Source organism: Oenanthe melanoleuca, chromosome 6 (assembly GCF_029582105.1).
Source record: "Oenanthe melanoleuca isolate GR-GAL-2019-014 chromosome 6, OMel1.0, whole genome shotgun sequence".
Classification (NCBI taxonomy): Eukaryota; Metazoa; Chordata; class Aves; order Passeriformes; family Muscicapidae; genus Oenanthe; species Oenanthe melanoleuca.
Window position 1 is genome coordinate 16,874,114 of NC_079340.1, and position 19,398 is coordinate 16,893,511.

The window sequence follows — 19,398 nt, forward strand, 5'->3', positions numbered from 1 at the left end:
GGCACACCTACCCAGAGCGGCACACGGACACACATGGCACACTGACCCTGCATGGCAAATGTGCACACCATGGTACACCTATCCCAGCCCTGCACACCCACCCAGCCCTGCACACCTACCCCACCATGGCACACCTACCCAGCCCTGTACACCTACCCAGCCCTGCACACCTACCCAGCCCGGCACACCTACCCCAGCATGGCACATCTACCCAGCCCTGTACACCTACCCAGCCCTGCACACCTACCCAGCCCGGCACACCTACCCCAGCCCTGCACACCTACCCCAGCATGGCACATCTACCCAGCCCTGCACACCTACCCAGCCCGGCACACCTACCCCAGCATGGCACACCTACCCAGAGCGGCACACGGACACACCATGGCACACCTACCCCAGCCCTGCACACCTACCCAGCCCTGCACACCTACCCATCCTGGCACACCTAACCGTGCCCCTGTCCTGGCACAGCAGCCCTGCTCCAGCTCTGCTGCTCACCCTGCCCTCAGCCCCTCTCTGCACACCTGCCCTCCTGCTCTGCACCAGCTCCACACCAGCACGATTTACACAGCCCTCCACGTCCTCCTTTCCTCTTGATAACTTTCCACAATTTCACAACTCTACACAGCATCCAGATCTCTTGACACAACACACTACACCCTGCAGATATCCCACTGTCTTCATCATACAAAGTTACTCACTCTATCATATCACCATAGACTCATTAAGCTTGGAAAAGACTTTTGATATCTTTAAGTCCACTCAAATTCATCATTAATCCATGTCCTTAATGGCCATATCCACAATTTTTTGAACACTGCTAGGGATAGTGACTCACACCATACTGCACACTCATTCTACACATGAAATGTGCAAATCTGGGTACAGCTCACACTTTCCTCAGGGCTAGACCCCTGTATGTGCCCATGCTTTTTTCCCTGTATTCCTCTAATCTTTTGAAACACCCTGCTGCCTTTGCATTACTGTGTGTAACATCAAATGCCAGCAAACACAACCAGCTCCCCATTTGCAGAAAACCCTCTAACATCCCATTTCAAACTCCCCACCCTGAGTAGCCCATGCACCTGCTACCATTAAGATGCTGACATTATGAACAGAAGAGCTGTCTGTGCTTGCTCCAGACTCCAACTTGCCCAGAGAAATAAAGCCATAGTAGTGACACGGCACACTTGGCACTTTGACACCAAGACCACAAATTCTATTCTCTAGTATTTCATCAAGCAAACAAATATTACACTCTCCACCCTTTTTATCCCACTGATCATCTTCCTCTGTGCTGCTGGCAGCAGCAGCTGCGTCATACTGTGCTGAGAGGAACTGGGCTGGGCTTTTGCACATCTCAGTGTCCTTTCATCATTGCTCTGATCAAACCCAGCATTTCTTTGTGGTCAGGCATTGGCGTAGCTGGTCTCTGGCTCTTGTGAATTTCTAGTGATAGATATGCATAACAAGCTAAATTAAAACCACCTCAGGAGTGCTTCACTTGTGGTACACTTAGAGCTGAGGTTCTGGGCTGGAGTAATTAAGTGTATGATAGTAAGTAATCAAATCACACTTTCAGTATGAGGCACTCTGCCCACAGGTGAGGCAGCAATCTCCAGATACAGAGGAAGTGAGCAATGAAAGCCAACAGATGGAAGCTGCTGCTGGCCGTGCATGTTTCTGTTCTGGAAGTCCAGTTGCAAAGTGCCTTGTGCCCCTTGGACTGCCAAGCAACATCAGAGATGTGCTTATGGATTCTGTGCTTCAGCTTCCCAAGACAGCCTGTAGTCTGTTTCATATTTTAAGTTACTTACATGTTGTGGGCACACAATGGGGACAACAGGGACAGCCGGTGCTGCCCTTGAAACGATCCTGTTTTTCTTTTGCAGAGACATGACTGGGCTGTGCTGTCCCAGAAGAGTCAGGGAAGGTCTCCTTTGTCTCTTCAGGTCAAGTTGCAACTCAAGCATTTTCTGTATTGTGATTTAGATTTCAAGGCTCTCCCACATTCAGGACATGCTTTTATATATAGATATAGAAAAGATTCAAAAGTACTCAGCATTAATTTCTAGTCTGCTGCTACTGTTTAAGTAACAAACAGAAGTGCAAAATGGCCAACTGTTGCATGACCCACCTGAGGCAGCTGCAGAATCCCAGCCCGGAGATCTGACTTCTCCTGAGATTGAAGCAGCAAAGGATCCTTGCTGGGATCACTTCCACGGACAATGTTACCACATAGAAGTGCACCATAAACCCAGGAAGATCTTTCTTGCTTTCCCCTTCCCTTTACATAAGATTTCGAAGAACTCACAGTTCCATTTAATTTTTGAACAAGAGCTGTTAGTCCTAATGTTTCTAAATTTAGATTCACAGTCTTCATTGAAAGATATCTGAAACTCTTTTAACATATCAAGTGCTTCAGAAACAGATTTGTCATCCCTAAGGCCTCTTTCTAGACACCTTCATTTTCACTGCAAGTATGGAACTAAGTGATGTTCCAATCTTGATCAGCAGGTTTCCATGTTTCTTTGCATTTCAGCTCTGATGCAGCATTAGAACACAGTTCCATTCCCCTGAGTGGCAAGTTCTGTTTTTACAGGGTTTGAGGCTCTTCTGTGCAAAGATGTGACTGGGAGTCTCCCTATGGTGTTACAAATCCTCTTACAAACTTACTAAAAGATATGAGATAAGCTCAGCCCTATATAGGAAGTTGTAGGAATGCATTTGTTGTTCTCACAGCCTTTTCACAGCTATGTCTCTTTTTAAGTCTGTTCTTGTAGCACTTCTCACTTTTATCATGAGGTCCACATTCAAAAGGTTATTGATAATTTTTACTTTTGGCACAATTTCAAACACTTTGTCAAAATCCTGCCAGACAAAATGCAGGATACACATAAACCAAATCCAACCATTTTATCCAGAGAGTATATTACTTCACTCAGAAGGAGACCTACACTGTGCTGTCACCACCAGCCCAGGCTTATGTTGCCAGTCCCAACCCTTTCCCTGGGGAAGCAGGAATTGTTCCCTGCAGAACCTGTGCACAAACACCTGGCTCCTCTCTTGGAGAGGGTTTCACTGAGGCAGCAGGGTCTGTGCAGCCACATGCAGGCAGCTGGGAAACTGAGCCCTTAAAGCCTGAGCAGCTGCTGCTCCTGGTCTGGCTGTGATAGTGTGGGACAGCACAGCTGCCTGCAAGGGGCACATCTACTCTGCCAGAGATTCTGCTGCTCCTTATTCACAGCTCCCCTTCGCCTAAACATCCCTCAAATTTACTACATGGAAACTCACAGCAGAAATCAGCTGTTGTCCCTCTTCACTTTTGTGCAGTGCCAGTGAAAAACATGGCTGTTCTGTGAAGATGTCAGGGATCTTACAGCCACCCTGAGGCTACAGGCAGTTGGGGTAGGCAGATGGCCCTCCTGAAATAAGTTAATAAGGACTGGGAGTAGGGAGGAATGATACAATGCAGCAATTAACAAATGACAGGAGCAGCAGAGCCTACAGAAATTTCCAGGCTACATAAATAATCTAAGGGGCATGAGCTTAATAGTGGAGAACATATGGGTGCTAACTGCATATTGCTCCACCAGAAGGGGGAGAAAAAACCCTCCCTGTTCACACAACTGCCTCTGTCTCACCGCAGTGCCCACTAATGAACTCTAGAACTGCAAAGCTCAGCACGGTGTCCTTGCTCTGCCATCAGGCAGTGGCAATTCTGGCACCAGTTCAATCTCTCTCAACTCCCAACAGGACTGCTATATCAACGCTTAATACAGCATCTTTACACCTTTTCTTCAAGGGACCATCCAGGTTTCACGAGGCTGAGTCTCTATCTCCATGAGCTTCCTCCCCTCTTCAGGAGCCGGTGTTCCTTGGATCCTTCATCCCAGATACCATGATGCTAAGACACCTCCCTCAGCCCTGAGGACCATGGGATCTGAAACTGCCTGACCTCATCACTTCCCTCTAAATGTGCAGATCTTCTCCTTCCTCTGCAGATGTTGCTGTGCAGCTGACAATTGCAAAATTAAAACAGCAGTGGGAGACTGAAAACTGCTGCAAAATTCCTAAGCGCAAGCAGCAAAGGTAGAGTCCTGATAGAGGGTTGTGCATCATCAGGCAGGTCCAAATAAATCATTGAAATAATACCTCTAACTTCTACCACACCTTAATTTGGTCCAGGGCTGCAAAAAATCTGCTCCATGGAATGGTTGAATTTGCATCTGATTTCTCTGGTGTACATCAACTGCTTATATGTGACCATGAAATTAGCATAGTCCTAAAAGCAGTTTGGGATAAAATAAACCATCATTGCTGGCATAAGGAAATACTGGTTTAGATAATCCCATGATCAGGATCAGCTCTCTTTTAATACAGCAGTTTCAAAGCAAGAAGGTAAATATGGGAGCAAATTGAGTGGCAAATCAGGCTCTAGAGAGACCTGGGTCCATCTGTAGGAAGGGGACAGGGGTACTTGGTGAGTTATTTTGGGATGCTCAGGAGTAAAGCAGGTATGATGTATGACACACTCTCCAAGACAGCTGTGCTCTTGCAGCTGGATCAAGTCGCCAGCCCAAGACATTTCCTGTCCTTCCCAACCACAAGGATAACTGTTTGCCATGACAAGGGAACCTGCTGTCCCTGACCCTGCAGCTCTAACAGTGATGCACTTTCCTAAGCCTGCTTGGCCTGCCTTGTTTGCACGTGGCCTTTGAGACAGCATCAGAATAACTCAACACAGCAAGGCAGTGCCAGCAAAATTGACTGGGAGGTTTGTTTTAGCAAAGTCTAAAAATGTTAGGAATTGCAAGCCTGATTCCTTGAAGCTTCAGGATTTAATGAGCACGCTCTGAGCAGTGATCTTCACCCCCTCTGCTCTGTACAGCCTTCTGGTGTTTTATTCAGTTATTTCAAACCCTCCTCTGACTTTAAAGCCTTTGAGACTTCATTTATCTCCCTAACACTCTCCAAGTCTACTCTCTATTTTCAGACTTCAGTTCCTCTGACACTATTCTTGCCTTTTCCTAGAATCCACTTCAAAGATTATTCCTAAAGTTTGCCATCACTCAACCCTGCCTAAGCAATATTACATTTCCAGTTATTCTACCCTGTATAATGCACTGAATTTGCTCCCCAAATTTCCTTTGTCCAGGGACATCTTTTGATTTTTTTTTTCTTTAAAAAAAACCTCCTCTGTCTCCTTTCTCTATCTAGTCAAGATGAACTGAGTTTCCCTGTGTTCAGTTTTTGTTCTATATTGAGATATTCTTGCCTGATTTTCTTACGTTGTACATCCATCCCAAGAGAGTGAAAAATCCTCCTCTTCTGCTGTATTGTGGTACACAATACAATGCCAAAATGATAGAGAGCATCCTACACATCAGAGACAAGAACCTAGAGGATTTACAGGAAAAACTGGGATCACAAGGGCACACTGATCTTTATTTGCAGTGTCACTTTTGGGTACTTCTATGGTCATTCCTATCAACCATACATTGTCTGCAATTTGGTACATCCTAGCACAACCCTCATAGCCAGCCTGGCCCAGAGGCAATTGAGGAAGGAAATTTGGGTTGCACAGGTATTCTGAAAGGAAAAGGACAAGCACAGCATGAGATGGGTAACACACTGGGGATAGGGAAATCTGAAATGGAGGGGTGGCTGACAGGAGACTGGTCCACAGGGTGGCTTGGGAGGTGGGATGGGAGATGTCCAGTTCCTGCAGCACTGCAGGCATGAGCCTGGCTTTTGAGAGAGGACTTGGTTTTCAGAATCAGCAGCTGGAGTTGCATCTTCTGACACCTTTGTACCCTCCACAGGGCACTCGTGGACCTTGCAAATGCTTCCCTTCTGCTTCCCAAGTGCCTCCTTCTGCCCTGCTCCAAGAGGCAAGTGATGCTGGTCCTGCCAGCCAGCTGCCAGTAACTACTCACCAGACAGCTCCAGTTCCTGGGGACCAGATGAAAAATCCTGTTCCTGCAGTCACAGCTGTGCCATATGCTGCTGAGCCAGTGCTGTTCTCAGAGATGGACACACTTCACACAGTGACAGTAATACTCTTTCAGATGAAAATAAGGTTTACAAGAGGAAATAAGTTAATTTATAATTAACTCGAGATGCCTGAGCCCAAGACAAGGAACACTTTTTAACCAGCAGCCAGATGGCTTTGCAGGCTCTGTTCCTTAAGCTCCATCAGGTTTTCATCTCAGATACTGTCAGTCAAACAGCAGGCCCTGGAAATTATCCTACCATCTCTCCAGGAGGGTATTTTTGTATAGAGGTCTTGTTGGATTTTCAAACTTTATGTAAGTAGCATAATTTACTACAGTCAGACTTTCTTTACTAAAGGAATGTAGGACACAAACTTTTGTTTTGCATGGAAGACACCTCTTCAGGATTGCAGATTTAAGAACTCTTTCCCTTCCTTATCTAAAAGAAAATGAAAAATAAATTACTACTTTAACAGAAATGAAAAGCTTTTCTTTGAGCCCCCTTGTGTCTGTTACAGACACAATTCTCCAGGTCTTTGCTCTTTGGTGTGTATACCTTTGTAACAAGCTCTTTCAAAGCAGTGGTGTTTCCTTGACCCACTGGTGCTAGAAATGTATTCTAGTGAAACTGCAAAAGATTTCCTCTTCTGTATACAAAATTTATATTCTTCCTAGTGGAAGATCATAGCAATGAGCATCTTCTGCTCTGCACCTCTAAACAGATGCATGTGAAAATGCTGACTTCAGACATGAAGCATTTGATGCCCCATGCAGTGTTGACTCCCATGGGAATCTTCTCTCCCCACCTCCTGCATGGCAGAAGGCAGAAAATTCTCCCTGTGATTCCTGCATTTGAGGCCAAATCACGTGCATCAAAGGAGCTGCCCAATTATTCTGATGGTTACAGTGTCTGTATCATTGTGGATAATTTTATCATCAAATTGCCAAGGGATGCTACTCTGCATTGGTGTGCTACACTGAAGAGCCATCAAGCTCTGTGTTTTGATCATCATCTTACTACTGGAGAGGTCAATTTTTCTCTCCATTCTTTTTCAAACAAAATGGATACTATAATGGGTTTGGGTTTTTCTGGTTTTTTTATAGAAACACTTTATTGCTGCAGTCAATAACCCTGTGTATCACACACAAATAACCAATTACAGTTTAAGAAACTAAAAATAACTCTGCAAGTGGTAATACTGAGAAAACGAACATACATGAAAGGATACAAAACTATACATTAAGTTACTAGAAATTTAATAACTAAAAAATTCTGCAGAAGTATGAAGTGTCTTGTATAAACGTTATACAACACATGCCAGTGTAAAGTTCTTCAACATTATACAATTACCTATCTACAAATGTTTTACCTAAATACAAGATTAGCTGCAATTTTTAAACAGTTATCTTCTATACAAAGACAAGTGCTTTCAGTACTTCATTGGAATATACACACACCGCAATATCTCAAACTAAAAAATAATCACAAAATAAAAGGTCCCACTTAGAAATTTTCTTTGTGTATCTAATACAACACTAAGGAAATCCAGCCAGCAATATCCTTGCTTTTGTACTTGCCCTGTTTTGCACCCATATCTTAGAGGGACCCAGCCCAGAGTCACTGACCTCCCCCCTTTCATTGCTGGCCAGTCTCCAGAGCAGACCACACCAGAAATCTGTATCTTAACACACATCAGCATTAGGAGAAATTTGGGCCTGGTTCCCACTTTGCAACAGATACATCCTGTGCCACACAGGGCAGAAGCAGCCAGCTCCTGTGCTTGGCCCCATCCATGCATCACTTCAGAGGTTTCCCATGAGTGGCAGGCCAAGCAGCCCCTTCCTTACAGCACCTGGTGGGACTCGTGCTCTGATCAGTACAGGGGCTTGGCTTGGACAGAGTTACAACTGCTCCCCAGGAATTCCCAGGTGCAGCACAGAGGCCCAGTACTTCTCTAGCCCCTTGCAGGCTCACTCAGTCTTCACTGAATGCTTCCTTGCTTAAGCAAAGCCAATCTCAATGACATTCAACCAGAGGGAGCTGGCCATCTTTTCAGAACACATTTTAAACACCACTCTCACTCTCAGAATACAGGCTTACAGTTGAAAAAAGTCCTGAGAATTCACAGGAATTTAATATCTCATCAGCTCTTACACAGGATCAACCTTCTGCAGCACACACCTGTACTTCCACCATAATACATGTTCATGACCTGGCAGATTCATCAAATGTGACAGCAGGGGAATTTCCTTGGCTCAGATGGTGTCTTTTTGGACAGGAGTGCTGTCAACAGAATGGGGCCAGGTCTCTGGGGCACTGGACATACCAGCAAAGGCTCTGGCAATCTAGGGAAGGGACTGTGGTAGATGACATTAAGCCTATGCTCCCTCCTACTAAAATTCTGGTCTCAGAAAAGTCCCAGGGTAACCCAACCTAATTTTAGCCAAGGTACAAGGACCAGGCTTCTATTTCAGTAATTTCAAAAGCTGCCAGAAGGAAGTACTGGAAAGCCTGATCTAACAGGGGGTGGTTGTTCCCCTTACTGACACCTGAACAGAAAGGACAGAGCTCACCTGAGCTGGCATCAGTGCCTCAACAGCTGGAAGCTGAAAAAGTCAACAGTATCTTCTTGAGGAGAAAGAAGAAAAAAGCACCATTCAGCTTTCTCAAACACCATGCAGAAGTGGAGAACTGCATCTCCAGAAGCCCACCATTAATACCAAGCAAGAATCAGCATGAGAAGTGTAACCAGCATAAATGAAACCCCCTGACAGATGGATCTCTTCTGCAGTCTTTCCTGGTATGAGCATTCCTAAGCAGAATAAAGAGTTCAAATCAGCCTTAATTTTCATTCAGAAAAGACCTGCTAGGAGAGGGAATTGTTAGCAGCAACACTGGCTAAAACATTTTCATTCACAAATATTTTTCCCAAGTGATTCTGCTGGAGATGATTTTTCTTTACAAGTTTAGATACTCAGGGGCACAGCAAAACCTTTCAGTTTCAGTCCTGGATACACTGAACACTACCTGGCACATTCCACATGCAGCTTCCAAAACACCAAATGAGCTTTTGCAATGTTTCACCTAGAATCAAGTACAACAGTGACTGAAGCAGAACCAGCACGTTATGGTATGCTGTATCAGATGTCAGAACACTGCTCACACACCAGAGCCTCTCAGGTGTGAGCTGGAGGACAGCCAGGTTTCACAGCAGGACTTGTCCATCTTCATTTCAGCCAGGGGCCAGAGCTGGGATGAGAGCGCGCACAGCATCGCTCAGCAGCTGCTTCTGTGCATCCTGCAGCTGTAACGTGAGCATCTCGCAGACAGGCAGGCCTTGTGCACTTGGGCATCTCAGAGCAACATCCTGAAGGTGTGCAAGACCTGGTACTTAACCCACCTGAGTTTATCTGGTGAATCTTTCACAGAACAAAAGAGGAAACAGAACGAGACAGTGTATTATCTGGGCTCTCACAATAGAATAGGATCACCCACAGCAGAGTTCAGGAAAGGTCTCGAGTAATTGCACTTTAAATTATGGCAGGCACAGGCAACAAACTCTGCATGTGTATGGTCACAAAGACTGCCCTGATACTAGCAGGGTATGCAGGGTTTGTCTGCCTGTATCACTTAAGCATGGGACATCCTGACAGCTAGTACAGTACACAAATCCATGCCAGTGCAGCTTTACCAGGACTGCCCAGAGGTCTGGATGTTTTGACATGTCTCAAGAACAAGGTACCACGTTGTTCATGAAGATCACAGACAGTAAGCTTCAAGCATGAAGTGACAGAGGCACACGTGCTTTTCCTCTAACAGCTTCTAGAAACCACTGGGGTGAATGTTCTCATACCAGAGTCCCTTCTCTGCCTTCCATTAAAATATTGATCTAGAAATAAATTAATGTTACTTTTTAAGGAAAAAATCCCTGATCTCTTACTGTTATATTTTAAGAAGTCTTAAAGCAGCTGCTTTTACTATTAAAAAATGTACCCAAAGTTGTACTTCAAAAATACTAAGTGAAACTTGAACTAGAGCTCAGAATTTAGTATTTCAACAAGTAAACAGAAATTTTTACCTGAGAAGTCCAGGCAACTCCTACTAAAACCAGCCATATTATCATCATTAACTTTACAGATTTAGAACAGGGCTCAGGTAGGGAAAGTCAGCTTTCAAATGCAGAGGCCTCATGTGCTGGCTTTTCGTGGGGCTTCGTTTCTGCTCCAGTCACACTGAGACTTTGGTTAAATGAGGGCTTAAAGCTGGACAGTGGTGCAGTGAAACAGACTGGACAAACAAATCAACTGCAGACACACCCCAGGCTTTGGGCAACTCTGTCTAAAGCCTTGCAAACAGATTTTAAAGCTGTCCCTCTCTTTGCACGAAAGCTGACTGATTAAAAAGCCAGTCCCAAATTCAAAAGCACAGACATACACTATTCTCTGACCACACAGTGCATCACATCAAGCAGGTATTTTTTAAATTTATCCACTTAATGTGATATTTACTTCCTAGACTTGGATGTCAGCATCTCCTCTGACAACACCAAATTTTTGGGTAATTCACATATGACACAGCACTAAAGAAAGAAAACCAGTTTCAGCTGTATTGACTAAGTTTCCTTTTTTCTGTAACAGCTCACATTTTTATCAATATAGCAACAAACCCTTTGCCAATGGTTTGGAATGAAAGTTACATCAGGTATATATGTGCAGGTATGTTGATGGTCTGACCTGTTGGGAAAAAAAGAACCAAAACCAATCCCCAAAACAGAGCACTGAAACCACTGAAAACAAACATTGTACACATCCACTACTCCTCATACACAAATCACAAGTGCAATATCCTTTGAAGAAAATTGTTCCTCAAAGGAAACCCAAAGAGGCAGAGTTTTTTAGTGTTATGTTTAGTAAGATAATGTGGGCATATGTTGGAAATCACAGGCTGAAATTTAAATTTTTTTTTCATAAGGCAAGAGGTTTACGTTCCAGAAGAACAGATGGGGCAAAGAATGAAGAAATGTTTCAAAAATGACACATTCTTTCAAGTTTCATTCTCATTTGACATACATATCACAAAATAAAGATTTTTAAAAGTGCTATATGCTTTGTAAGTCTTATCGCAATACGTAAAGCAAAATTGTACACCTGCTGCCTAAGACACAACGTTAGTGGCAGTGTTAGTGGTAGATTAGTCTCTCTCTCACTTCTCTCACTGTCTGGGACAACCTCCTTCATCACACATAAAGAACAGACCAACCAACCAGCCCCACACAACACATCCTCCAGAATCACTTAAGAGTCATGTTCTAAAGTAACACTCTCCATGAAGTTGATGACAGCTCGCTAGCGGCTTCCTTGCTACCAAACCCAAGGCTCCTTCTACCCAATATCCTGTGGCTCTTTGATCAGTATGAGACACATAATGTTGAGAGGTATGCAACCATTATGACATTGACAGATATGCCTAAGGGATTTAAAAAAATTCCAACAAAAATACAAACGTAAAAAATTCATCCGCCAGCCCCCAGCTGTTTGCTGATTTTAAAAAGGTAGAGCAGTTTGCAGTAAACAATGATATTCAAATCTTCAAGGACATACAGAAACACCCCTTACACCTAGCAATCAGACATGAAGGATTTCTGCAGCACAGTCTTCTGGCTCTGTGTAATGTGAAGAGTTTGTGTCTGAATGGTGAACCCCAAACATTTCTTTACTTTCGAAGTTTGGCTCCATTAGTGCAGGTTTTTCAAAAATATTCTTTTTGCTAGTTTCTGGACAGTTTTGTACATATATTACTCGGTTATATGCTTTAAGTCTCTTCCACAGCTGTACGTACACCTTGCATTGTACATACATGAACAGAAGTCCTCCAGTGAAACCAATAGCCACAACTACCAGCTTAGTCCAAAATGGCCACTCTAGAATACCTGGGAGAAAGAAAATAAAAAGAATTAAATTCATCTCAGAGACTGCCAGTCAAACAGCAGGCCCTGGAAATTATCCTACCTTCTCTCCAGGAGGGTATTTTTGTATAGAGGTCTTGTTGGGTTTCCAAACTTTATGTAAGTAGCTTAATTTACTACAGCCAGACTTAGCTGGACTAAACTGGATCTTTCAAAAATGTACTCTAAGGAAACTGCCACAAAGTTTGCAAATTATTCTTATTCTGCAATTTTTCCTGTCTGTTTTTTTTTTCCCCTCTTCAGGTCAAACAGACAAACTTCTGCTTCACATATCACATTCTTCCCCACCAGAGAAAACACAGAACAACTGATTTTCTGTGTCTGAGCCTTGATGCAGTGCAATCAGAGTCAAGGCAACCATCCATATTATGCTTAGGGCCTTTTACACCTGTTTTTAAACAAAGACTGGATCAAGTTATGAAAGGGATTCTATGGCATGGTTTCCTCTTCATAGCAAGACTCAATTCAGTGACCCAACAAGTCTGTTCCACTCTGTGATCTCACAGTACATGGAGACATAAAGGAATGATTGTTACCATATAGCTTGACATGTTTGTTATGCAGACAAGGAAAATTTTATCAGCATCAGTAACTTGTATCTGTACTAGAGCATCTCCTCTGATACAAAACTGCAAGTGCAGGAGATGCTGAAGTATTCCAAGCTTACTCTCTGTCCTTAAAAGTTACCACCATCACTTTGCCTAAATTTGTCTAGTTTGAACATTTAGACAGTGGATCTTGTTACATTTCCAACAACCAATTTTACACTAAAAAGGATTACTTTTATACATATTCCACTTACATAGGTCCTGTATTCACTCAACCTCTTTAAAATAAGTGCCCTCACAAGGCAGATATGAAGCTATGCTGAACCACCCATTATCAGGTTTTTCTAAAATTGTATCTTTCCAGCTCTTCAAAGTTTTAACCAAGATACAGGCTGGTTATTTGGAAATGCACCGCAGTGTGGGAGAAATGAAAGTATTTTAGTCCCAAAATACAAAGGACATTGCAGCCCTACTATTGATGAAATCCCACTTGTGATTCATATCTGACTCTCTCCTTCAAAGGTGAGCTACCTGATGCTGTCTGTAGGCACTGACAGAACATGCTTGCCCCTGTGTGGACATGAATATATATCCACATACATTTCCTGCAACCCCCAGCTCATTACAGCACTTCCTGGATTTAGAATCCAAATGAAATGAAATGAAATGAAATGAGCAAAGAAAGCACTACAATATATACCAAATATTCACATAATTTCTCCTAGTTATGTTCATCTAACATATTTATTGGTTAAAATAGCCTAAAGATGATTAATCTTTGAAAACATATCCTTTTCATTATCATATGGAAACCTTACACTTTTGAAAGGCCAATAGTATTCACTGTTCATGGAAGAAATGGGGTTGGATGGAACATAAACTAAGAGATTTCATTGAAAGCAGCTTCCTGATTGAAGTTGTGAACAATCCAACTATAGCCTAAATTAGAAATGAGAGGATAACTTTTTGATTTCAAATTATTCTGCTCTGAAGAGGCTGTAACAGCTCTGTGGATTTACAGGTTTATTAATACTCAACTACCTCCCCAGAGGACACTGATCAATCATCAGCAAAACATTTTCCACCTGCAAGTCTAGTTGGCATGCAGGACTCTGTAAGCAAGGACAGACAGCCTCCTAACAGCTTCCATCCATTCTATCCCCACCTTCAGGCTCAGCTGCCTGAGGAACATTTCTCTGACAGTTGCAAATCTGCAGCCCAGCATAGCTGAGAAAACACATTTCAGCTTGGTATGTTTACTGCTGACATATTAAAGAAAACCTTCTACTCAAGAAGCTGATGTACCTGTGCACTGGGGTGGCAGCCCTTGATAAGATTGCAATGCATCTTATCTCAGTTGTGCAAACTGGAGTCCTAATATTCAACTTGAATTCCTTCTGCTTCAAGTGCAATCACTCATGAAACTTCTCCCTGATGACTAACCCACCCCACAGACGACTGGGTGGAAAGAAAACCCTGTTGATTTACCTCAAAGATTTGAATTTAGGTTCCTCTTACTTCTTCTCTTTTTTAAAACTGTGCCTGTTTTGCCTGGTTTAAAGGTAGTCATAGCAGCAAACAAATGCTTACATCCTTATCTGCAAATTTAGACCTAAATTTGCTGAGGCTGTGCAACTTTGTGTCTGGCTACAGTGGATTAGCTCTCATATCCATGCATTTCACAAGTGCAAACTAAATTGACCTGAAATAGATTTAAAAAGTACTCACACATTAATTCACTGGTTAATTTACTGATTTAACTAAATCATTTTAGAACTGTGCTTTTAAACCAACCCAACACCAGGGTAAAGCTGACTAGTTGAAGTTTAACACTTATGTTTCACATCCTCTCTGCAATCAGGATAAATAATTATTCCAAGAGAATAAGTGGGAAGATAAACATGTAACATACCGGTAGTTTGTCCCTGTTTGATCTCTTCAGCAGTCCTGTCTATGAGGACATAGAGAGACCACACAACGCAGGTGATGGCAATGATGTGGAATGTTACAGAGCACATGATCTTCCTCCTCTCGCTGGCTGTCATCTGCAGCTTCTCCCACTGGAAAGAAACCAGGAACCAGAGCAAGAGATTAAGAGTTTATTGCAGTTACTAGAGAGTATGAAAAGAGAACACTGGTAAGAACAAGAGCCAGGCAGGAGACCAGTTTCCTCCTAAAAAGGATTTTAGAAGTCAGATGGCATCACTGCTTTGGGCACTGCATGTGTGTGGTGGCTGGCAGTCACCCTGTTGTCACAGGAGCCATGCTGATGCCAGAGGGGATTTGAGTGCTCAGCTCCCACCCTGAGCCTCAGCACTGTGTCAGCACACCCTGCTTAGCTCCAGCACAGAGGGGCACAAGCAGTGCTGCTCTTTGCTGTGCTCCCCACTCGACAGCTGGTACCCACAGCTGCAGCTGAGCATCCCCCCAGTGGGAGTGGGTACCTTGCTCAGGGAGGCATTCCACAGAGCAGTGGAAGTGGCACATGATTCAGCTGACCAGGGTGTCTAAAGACACCTCATGGTGAGTTCTCAGTCCCATGGTTGCTCAGCTCTCACCTCCTGCCTCTGGAGACTGAATGAAATCTTCACATATATTTAACTCCACTTACAGCAGTGGCACTCACACTTTATTTTCAGGGTTACAAGTGCACTTAAATACATATGCCCTAAGAATATACAATAGAATGGGGGTGACAGCTTTTCTAAGTGAGAGGATGCAGCAAATTAAACCCCCAGATCTGCATCTATCAATAATGCTTATAAAGCCCAAAACAAAACCATGAGATCAGGCCACTGTACTTTCAGAAAGATACAAGGAAACTAGACAATTATTACAGATGTTTCTAAAATGCCAGACATACCTGGGACACCCAGAAGTTGTGTTTTAAGTTTCTTTTCTGTAATTTCGCCTATGTATATGATGAAAGTTTTTGCATGTGGGACACACATCCCTCAGCATATCTGCTTGGAAGAGAATCATGATGGGCTTTTCTCACACTTTCACATAATACATGCTGGGACATATAAACACCTCACGCATAAAAAGGTGCATTTGATGTCTTATAGAACAATTTGTAGAAAAAGAGGACTTCAAAAAGGAGGCATAATGTGGAAGGGGGTGAGGATGACCTGAACGGTGGGATTGAAATCATCCATTCTGTTGAGCTATTGCTTCTACTGCCACAAAAATGAGAATGGTTGAAACATGAGACAGAGACTTTATAATCATCTCTGTGCTGGCAACAGACATCTCTTTGTCCAGCCCAAGCCACACTTCCAGTTATGTGGGCATCCAAATATCATCATGGCACAAGAATTGAGTACTTCCAGGAATGGCATGCTAGACTTGTTGTACTAGAAAGTTGTATTTTTTTGATCATTTAAAAAAAATATTGGACAAAACATTCCCTTTGCAAGTTGCATTTTAAATAGAAAACTGCTTTTGCTTCTATACAAAAGTGCTGCATTTTGACAGAAAGTACAAATTAATCATATTATTTTTGCCAAAAAGCAACCACGTTAAATCAATTTGCAAATGCTTTTACAGAGCCAAGAGGACCTGTGCTTTGACTAATTTGAAGTTCTCTTTCCACAGCTTGGGCTCCTCTGCTGGACAATACCTCCTGCTAGCTCCACAGTCACAAAACCAGCTTGCACCACCTCACTGCTTCAAGAGAAATGACTGCAAGGCAAAAGAGGAAATATTCTGGAAATTGCACACTAGTCCAGAGAATCTGTAGGTCCCTGCTGCATTATTCCAATGACACAGCATGTGGCATTTCTCACTTAAAATAGTCAGCAGTTCTGGACTTTTCAAGTGTTGTTAAAACAAAAAAAAAAAACAACAAAAAAACAAACAAACAAACAAACAAAAAAAAAACCAGCAGAAAATTTAGATTTAATGTCTCTTTGCTTCATTAAAATTTTGAAATTAAGCATCTCTCTCTTGTCTGTCCTCATCTTCATTTGAGCCATAGCATATTTTGTTCTCACCCTCTTCCCTTAGTAACTTAGTGTTTGAACAGCCCAGTGCTGCAATACAACTTTAAGATGCCTAGGAAGTTTAATTCCATTTCTATCCTACAGACAAGGAGAGGCCCTATTATTTGTCCCATCCTGATCATACTCACCAGTTCCAGACTGTTTTCTCCTGACTGAAAAGCTACCATAAAGGCTGACTGAAGATACAGAGGCATCTTTTTGCTGCAGCTGAACCTCTAAAAGGACTCTTGAGATGTATCTGAGAGGTAAACTCCTTCTATTTATGGCTCTATCCCTACCTTCTGGCAACTTGTCTGCTTCCCACAGATGACCTGTTCAGATATAACTAATGATGTTGAGTGACTCATTTCTGAAGATGCACAACGTTTTTTTTTTTTCACAGGGCACAAATATTCAGAAAATGTTTCCCACCCACTTCAGGCAGAGTGAGCACAGAAAAAAACCTGCAATCAACTGACAACTATAGCAACTCCTCTTTCTTTGGATTCTCTAGAGTAATTTCTTTCCTGTCCTGTGGTTGGGCTGTGCAAAGTATTGTCTCTGCAGATAACAGAGCTAATGATGACCAATACTGCAGCTTAGAAACAAATACACTCTGTACCAAGGGGCTACCAAGCTAAAATCTGCAATTTTTAGAAGGCAATGATCCACCACAGTCATAAGCAAAGGACATCCTATCCACTGGACATGCTGAGATATGTACTTTGCAGACAAGTACAACTCTCTGAAAAAATAAGAAGTGTTTGAAATCTGCCCTATTTTCTGTTAGAAGTCACTTTTAGGATTTGGACAAGTTCTCATAACAATTTTTGGATAGCTGCAGTCCAGATTTCTCACCCTACATGATTTAGGATCATCATAACTAAATTGAATGTTTCTCATTTATTCTAGTTCCAGACTGAGGTTATTGTTATTAACCTCTTCTACTTTGGCAGATATGGCAAGATTTGTCTGTACTAAGAATACCAGTGACTTCCATCTCAAAATCCTAATGTAAGGAAAACTGACATTGAAAGCTCAGAGAAGGTGGGAGAACAAAATGAGGACAGAAGCACAAAACTTAGCAACTATACTTTAGGTCACCAGATTTATCAAAGACACATCTATAAAACAAAAATACAGATTCTAGTCATTCACAGCCTAAGAAAAGGTAAAAATGAAAACACATTTAACAGGGAACTACCTTCTAATTACAATGTATTATTTTCAGTAAATAGGTTTGATCCTTTAAAAAGAAAAGAAAAGCTACAAATTTCAACTTAAGTACATTCAAGAAGTAAGATTTAAAGTAAATCTAATGTGAAATCCTCACATTCTGAAAAGAACTTAAAAGCCATATGGATCTTAGAGCCACAAACTAAAGCAAGTAACAGTAATACAAAACTCCACATTAAAAATATGTTGGTAACTGTAGAGTGTTCTAAAATCTAAAGGAAAAAATATCAGATTGTTGCATGGTCATAAATATATATATTTGCACACATACACATTTACACATAGAAAGCTGCTGGGCTATAACTGCTTATCAAAGCTGGATTCTAGTGATGTTGAATTTGCCAGGGTGAGTGTTAATTCAAATCATTCTGTACCTATACGAGACTGACCAGACTCACTAAGGAGCCACACAAACATTAATAAATACATGGTGGGTGCTGCAGGCTCAGCCTGTTCCAGAGTGGATCTGTTTAACAAAGATGCCATGGGGAAGCAGTCCTGTGCCTACCTTTCTCAAAGGCTTCAGTTTTGTCTCCATGATGAACTCGTACTTGCACAGCTCACAGCACCGCGTATCCGAGCTCTTGATCCACTGCTGCAGGCAGGCCTGGTGCACAAAATGGAGACTTCCCGTACAGTGACAGGGCGTAATCAAAGGGCTCTCATCATCTCCTTCACAGTGACATATCCTGAATCAGAAGCAAAGCTGCTCATTAGGAGAAGAGGAAGCAGAAAGGATGTGGAGAGCCATGTAATATCTGTGATCACACATGGATGTTCACTGAGGATCCCGAGACACATAAATCGAAGGGATGTGTTCCACAAAGGAGCTAAAACTAAACAACTCAGTTGCTGCACAAGCACATACACAGGCACAAAATAATTAAGCACAGACACAGCTAACTACACAGCTGCTTTCTCACAGATGAGGCACACACATAGAGCCTGACAGAAATGCAATACCTGAAAGGAAAAATGGAGCGAGAAATGACATTTCACCCAGACCAATAGCACTTAACTGTAAATAGCACTTAAATAGATCAGACAGCATTTCCCAAGACAAAATATGCACAGAGAGGTACAGCTACTCATGTACTAAGGTCTGAAATAGAAGATTAAAAAAAATTCCAATACCAATGGTGAAACAATCCACCCCAGGATCATGTGCAACTAATTTAGACAGCCTGGATTTTACACAAGTAGTTAATTCCAATGCAAATTGCTAAGAGACAGATCCACAATGCAGAACTACAGTACTTAATCTGAACCCCAAAATACACTTACTTTAATTGGTTTTGCTTCCCCAGCTCTTACGTAGCTAAGGAAGCATCAGCTCTGCAAAATTCCCTACTTTCCTCACAGCCTAACTGTGAAAACAGCAAAGACATCTGATAAAGTGTTACTATCAGATGCTGGCATTTGATTTCCAGATTCAATTTATACACAACCCTTGGGTAGCATCAAGCATTGTGAAGTCCTTCTAACCATGTGGAAGAGGTCATGAATTGAAAGGGGGATGGTGAGGAGCCCAGGGAATGAATACAAGTTACTAAGCATATGTGAAGTGCATTCTGGCCTGCTGCCATCCCTGTCTATTACTGAAATCTCTTACTGATGTGTAGCATCTTGCCTCTTGTGACCTTGTTGAGCGCTGGCAAGTGGAAATGAA

The 19,398-nt window shown here is 42.5% G+C and overlaps 1 protein-coding gene across 3 annotated transcripts in view; it reads right to left on the reverse strand.

Annotated features, from left to right (window-relative positions):
• Window positions 1–7,074: 7,074 nt before the first annotated feature.
• MARCHF8 (membrane associated ring-CH-type finger 8) overlaps window positions 7,075–19,398 on the reverse strand; it is a 66,459-nt gene continuing 54,135 nt past the window's right edge. For all 3 annotated transcript variants that reach the window (XM_056494663.1, XM_056494662.1, XM_056494661.1), the window contains 3 exons: window positions 18,238–18,418; window positions 14,423–14,570; window positions 7,075–11,926 (listed from right to left, as the gene is read on the reverse strand). In XM_056494663.1, the coding sequence (XP_056350638.1) occupies window positions 11,622–11,926; window positions 14,423–14,570; window positions 18,238–18,418 (634 nt within the window). In that variant the 3' untranslated portion in view covers window positions 7,075–11,621. The remainder of the gene's footprint in view (window positions 11,927–14,422; window positions 14,571–18,237; window positions 18,419–19,398) is intronic.